This window comes from Lolium perenne, chromosome 4 (assembly GCF_019359855.2).
Source record: "Lolium perenne isolate Kyuss_39 chromosome 4, Kyuss_2.0, whole genome shotgun sequence".
Classification (NCBI taxonomy): Eukaryota; Viridiplantae; Streptophyta; class Magnoliopsida; order Poales; family Poaceae; genus Lolium; species Lolium perenne.
This window is the reverse complement of record NC_067247.2, coordinates 136,978,047-136,984,046: the sequence shown is the minus strand read 5'-3', so window position 1 is coordinate 136,984,046 and position 6,000 is coordinate 136,978,047. Positions and strand designations below refer to the sequence as shown.

The window sequence follows — 6,000 nt, the reverse complement described above, 5'->3', positions numbered from 1 at the left end:
AATAGTTGGTAGCACGAATTGGTAAATTAGGAAATCGTGTGAATTCGATGGCAACCCTCGTGCGTGGGACCATCATAGCTCTCCTCCTCCAAGGCAACAAATATACTCATATTAGCAGCTAACATGCTCAATGAATGAATACGAGGAAGAAACGATAAGGTCGTTAACACCTAATGGTAGCTAACCGAAAATAACAATGCCACTATCAGTTGCGCGGGTAGTTGTCAGTTAATTTAGGATGGAGGGAATAGTAAACTTATCTCCGGAGAATGGTCTTAATCTTTAGCACGAAGAAAATGTGCATGGAGTGCCATTATCAATTGCACGATTGAGCATCGAGTGACTGCATCCATGAATCGACCATGGATACTGACACCGAGATGGACAGTTACACTTTCCTAGCTAAGAGCTTGTTTGATTCAAACGATTTGAAAGCAAAAAGGCATGAAAAGTATGTCATGGCATATGAAATCCTACAGGTATTGCAAACACATGAATTAGTTGCAGACGTCTTTGGTTGCACCACAAGAAAAACATAGAAATTTTTATAGAGATTAAGTACATGTACAAGTTATCATAGGAACATAAGAATTTTTTTAAGAGGTCTAACCTCTTGTTAGAATTCCTATGGGATTGTACATAGAAAGAAACCCATAGGATTTTTGATGGGTCCAATCCTTTGAATCAAATGGCCACAATAGGAAAACTTCCCATGGGTTAAAATCCTACAAATTTCCTTTAGATTTCCTATGAAGCAAAATAGGCCCTAACGTTTTGTATTTTTCCATTCTTTACGGTTCTATCTATAAATTTTTCATTTTTTTCTTCTCCTAGCCTGTCTATTAGTTTTCACAATTATTTTTTCGTGTAACTTGAATTTCTATTAATAAAATACATGGTTGCTCAAACAAAAATCTCAATAACTAAAACATGCTTCCAGTCGATGGCCGCATAGCCAAGTGCCCGGGTCGATCTTCCAGATCGATGACTAAGATTTATAATGGCACGACCTAGCCATTGATCGGTTCAAAATAAATTATAAATCATAATTTTGTCTAGGTTCTCAATCCTGATTCTACCAGCCCGCTGATAATTAATGTGTCTCCACCAAAATGTCATCCACAAGCAAGCTCTCATGCTAGCAACAGGATGCTAGAAGGGAGAGGGATCACTCCATTTTGGATGGCAGTATTTTTTTGAAGCCGATCAGTGAGTTTCCTCGCTGCATTTTGGATGGCATTGATCGAGATGTTCATGTTATCGTCCGATTCCAAGTATGTTGATTTTTAATTTTCTAAAAAAAATGAATTAGTGCTAGGAGGAACTAGACACTAAATGATATAGTAGAAGCGGGACCTCGGCGTGAGAATTCCAAAAATTCATTTCTGACAGGATTCGTACTCTGGTCGTTGGGGTGCACCACTGCGACCCCAACCACTAGGCTATGCGCACGTCCTCATTTTTAATTTTCTTAACATGAACGCCACCAGATGATGTATTGGGTAGCCTTAAGAAAACCGATAGATGATTTGCTACTACTTACTATAATCTTCTTCTTTTCTAGGTAACCCTAACCGTGTGTTCGCGTGCGCAATGCATGGTGCACATGCCCGGGGAGAAAAGCGATTCGCTCGGCGGGGCTCACGCAAGAAGAACTAATTCCATCGAGTCGGTGGAACAAAGTCGATCTGAGTCGGTGATACATTGTCGACCCAACAACAGCAACATGCAGGCCCCTTTCTTAGCTGGGAGCCTGGGAAACAGAGAGTCGGGCTCTCCTCCCATGGCAACCCCGTACGTGTTCCTCGGAAAGACAGCAAAAGAAACCTAAACTTAAATATTCCAGATATAGTATGCGGATCATTCTGTAAGGGGCGATACCAGCTTAGCTAATACGGGTTGACCGTAGCACCTAACGGTAGCCAACTAGAGATTTTTTTTTTTTTTTTTTTTTTTGCGGGAGGTAGCCAACTAGAGATAATTAAGTTTTATTCCATCTTGGCATCTTGCTTGGTTATTAGGCACCGCATCCACGTACGTCTAACTCTCTCTCGGTTCTCTTCTCTTCATATAGATTCATCGGCGCGATCTAACGAACTTGCTAATTTCTTTGTACCTCTGATTGGAAGCTTAATTGAGCCGACAGGCAAACGCGTGCCAACCCATCCAGCAGCTGCATGCACGGCAAGACAGCATAGATTCTGCATGATGTAACACACGTGCACGTCTTGCATTGTATCCATGAATTATTTCCCACTGTGTTTAAATTTCCATTCGAAATTGTTTTCAAATAAGGTCTAACAGCAACTAGTTGTAGAAAATCAGTAACCAAAGTGCCACCTGGACGCCTAGCTAGTGACCTGACAGACCTCTCGTTGGCATTGATGGGAGATGTGTTTTCGTCGCCATCGGAGGTGGATCAAGACAATGACCCGGAGGCGGGAGCCGTAAATTGATGGACCCTGGTCCTGGTGCGACTGCGAGGACGACCTCAAATCCAATGTACTACTGTACTAAATTTATGTCAGCAGGATCACTCTTAATTGTGACGCCAAGGCGGATAGTTGCGCTTGCCTAACCAGATCACGAGAGGCTAGCTACTTGACAATTTCTTCCTTCGATCGGCCAACAAATAGAGCATGCTTCCGGCCGATTTCGCTTTAGCCAGATGGAGGCAGTAGACGGATAATACCACACACCACTTTTGCTTCGGTGTACGTTCCCCCCTTGTTCAAAATGTGGTGAACTGAAACACATAAATAGCGAAGATCTCTTCTGATCTCTTCGTAACCAGGGGCTTAATGATTAAAAGTAAATACAGAGATATAAGTACAAGCCCTAGAGTAGGCCATCCGGTTCGTTTTAAGTCCATACTTCAGTAGTCAGACACGCAGATAACGGTGTACGTTGAAAACCGAAACGTCCATGGGTAAAATGGGCTGTGCTCCGGTGTCCCCCCCTTGGCGAACGACGTTCAGGTGGTAAACGTGTGTTTGGTTCGTGACCAGAAAATATGGATGATCCCATCCCAAAAGCCGAATATCTCTGAGAAAGACTGGACCATATGATCCGTGAATTTCATGACTAATCTCACTAGCCGCCTGAGAATCCATGGTCGTCGACGCGACTCCGACACCTGCCACCGTCGTATGTGTGGCTCCCCAGCTCAGCGGCGGCCACCATGTCACGGCGAGTGGTGGGCTTGCTTTTCCGCGTGGCTCCCCAGCTCGACATCGGCGGCCTCCAGGGCGCGGTAAGCGGCGGGCTTGATTTTCAACGTGGCTCCCTAGCTCGGCGGCGGCGGCCTCCATGGCGTGGCGAGCAACGAGCTTGCTACGTCTGCGCCACACCCAGTCAAAGAAACGGCCTCGCTAAGTATGTACGGGTAGTGACCTTGCTAGGCACGGGTAGGCGGCCGCCCGCTAGGTCCAACCTCCACCACAAAGGGAAAAGGACCCGTTAATTACATATTAACCGGTGTGTTAATGGCATATTTATATTTTTCTATTAATCGTTAATTAAACAAATTTATCCCATCCCATCCCGTACATGTTTGCCCATGAACCAAACACACATGTTAAGTCAACCCACGAAGGGGTATCAGCAGATCCTAGCCGTCTAAATAGAACAAAGTTTAGAGGGGGGGACACCGGAGCAATAGCCGGGTAAAATATTTCGTCGGCCACATTGGCTGGTAGGAACTTGAGTACGCATAGTATATCTATACGAGGGTATATAGGACTTGATATAAATTTTGCGGGGTAAAAAAAGAAGGCAGAGGGGAAAACTTATCCCTTCAAGTTTTGATGAGGGGGGGACACCGAAGCAAGCCTCACCACACATATTGACGCAAGCCACCTATGGGTGAGTTATTGCTACAAGGATCTATATGCTAATCCTGGTCACTGTTCTTACAATTTTTCTTTCGGTGTACACGCATCTTAGAGCATCTCCAACCGCGTCCCCCAAAGCGCCCCCCAAAGGATTTGGGGCGCGCCGGACACAAAAACCATTCCAGCCGCGTCCCCCAAAGCCCGTTTTTGTCCGGCGCACCCCGATACGGTGTCCGGCGCCCCGAGCCCGTCCCCGTCCCACAGGGGACGCACCGGGGACGCCGGACACACCGAAAAGCGAGGCGGGGAGTGGCGGGGCCGACTCGTTAGCGGCACAATAAATTTTAACCTAACCGTCGCCTACCTCACGATGGAAGTTATTGGCGCGCAGCGACGATGCAGTTCCCGCAGCGACGGTGCAGTTCCCCATGAAACCGCTAGCCGACGCGTCCCGTCGCGCCTAGCTCTGCGTGCCGGCGTTAATGAGCGCCACCGCTCCTCCGCCTCCCTCCGGCCTATGAAAAGGGCCGCCTCTCATCGTCCCTCTCACACACAAACCCTAGCGCCTCTCTCCCAAACCCTAGCCGCCACCATCTCAACAAGACTCGACGCTATGTCTGGTAGAGGCGGAGGCCGACCTCGCAGCCATGGTCGTGGTCGTGGTCGTGGCCGCGGCAGAGCTGAACGCTCGCCGTCGCCTCCCACGATGTCGGCTTCATCGTCGGAGATGGACGTGGAGCCGGACGTGCTGTTCGAGTTCGTCCTCGTCCTCAAGGGCGAGCCGCGCGGCATCCAGAGGCTGCCGGACTCCTTCGCCGACTACGTCGCCGGCGACGACCGCCCGCACACGATGCATCTGCGGGAGGCTGCGTGCGGATACTACCGGTGGATCGTCGACGTGATCTACGACGCTCGCGGCAAGATGTACCTGAACATCGGCTGGGAGAAGTTCGCGCGGCACCACAGCCTCGAAGCCGGCTTCATCCTCCTGTTCTCCTACTTCGGCGACAGGGACATGAGCGTCAAGGTCTTCGACGAGACGCGCTGCCGCCGGGACTACCACGGCGACATCACCGACGAGGAGGACGACTGAGTGTTGTTCTTCGCAGCGAACACGTGCACGGAAGTTTCTGGATGTCGCCTCATCGGTAGAACCAACAAGGGCACCATCCTCCCGTTGGATTTTCCAGTTTAGGTGACTGGGTGTGCCCTCGAGTGTTCTTTCTTAGCAGCGAACACAGGAAACCTTCGATGCACGGCCTAGTTAATTAGGTTTAGTTTATTTGCAAAATTTTATATTTGTGTCCATCATGGTTCAAACTATATATTAGTTTGTGGAAAACCATGTTCCTAACCGTGTCTTCGTGTAAACCACGTTCCCAATTATGTATTAGTCTGTGGAAATTAAAATAAAAATATCAAAAAAAGTATTTTAAATGTTTGGGGGAGGCGTTTGGGGGACGCGGATGGGGATCGATGTCCCCCAAACGCGGCACGAACAAAACACGCCCCCCAAACGCTTAATCCGGCGCGGTTTGGGGACGCTTTAGGGGACGCGGCTGGAGATGCTCTTACAATCTGAATCAGGGAGAAGCGCCGGCTCGCTCCATGGTACATATGCCAGAAGTGAGAAGCCCGGCAGCTACATAGAAGAGTGATTCTCAATATGCATGTGCACTATCCTGGAGACGCAACACTGTAATTGCTCCCCGTAGTAGGTTTATTGTAGTGGGCGACTTGAAATACTACACAATATATCTAGTCGGGCTGAAACATAATACTAATAAAACCGGACTGAGCCAGCTTGCATATACTAGTGGCTTTCAGTAACCCCGAGCAAAGAGGTCGGCACAACAACTAAACTGAAAGGATCTCCAATCAGCAACTGAACTATAAGCTTCCAATCTCTGAGAGTGTTTAACACTAGGCTGTGGATCATTCTCAGCCGGTTGAGAATTAGCTTAACTCGTAGCCAAGCAACGCCATTTCATAATTCTTTGACTATATGATTTCTTTTTTACCGTGGACCATTTTCAGTTACAAATCACATGTAACTTATTTTTTATTTATTGGTTCTGGACCATTTTTAAGCTACAAACGGGTGGACCGCATATGCATGGACCCTCGCGCTGGTGCGACTGCAAGGACAACCTCAAATCGAATGTAC

At 47.9% G+C, this 6,000-nt stretch overlaps 1 protein-coding gene across 1 annotated transcript in view; it reads left to right on the top strand.

The window, feature by feature from the left end:
• The first annotated feature begins 362 nt into the window (after nucleotides 1-362).
• The window catches only part of LOC127347220 (uncharacterized), a 95,339-nt gene continuing 89,701 nt past the window's right edge, over nucleotides 363-6,000 (top strand). The window contains exon 1 of the mRNA XM_051373435.1: nucleotides 363-479. Coding sequence (XP_051229395.1) covers nucleotides 363-479 — 117 coding nt within the window. The remainder of the gene's footprint in view (nucleotides 480-6,000) is intronic.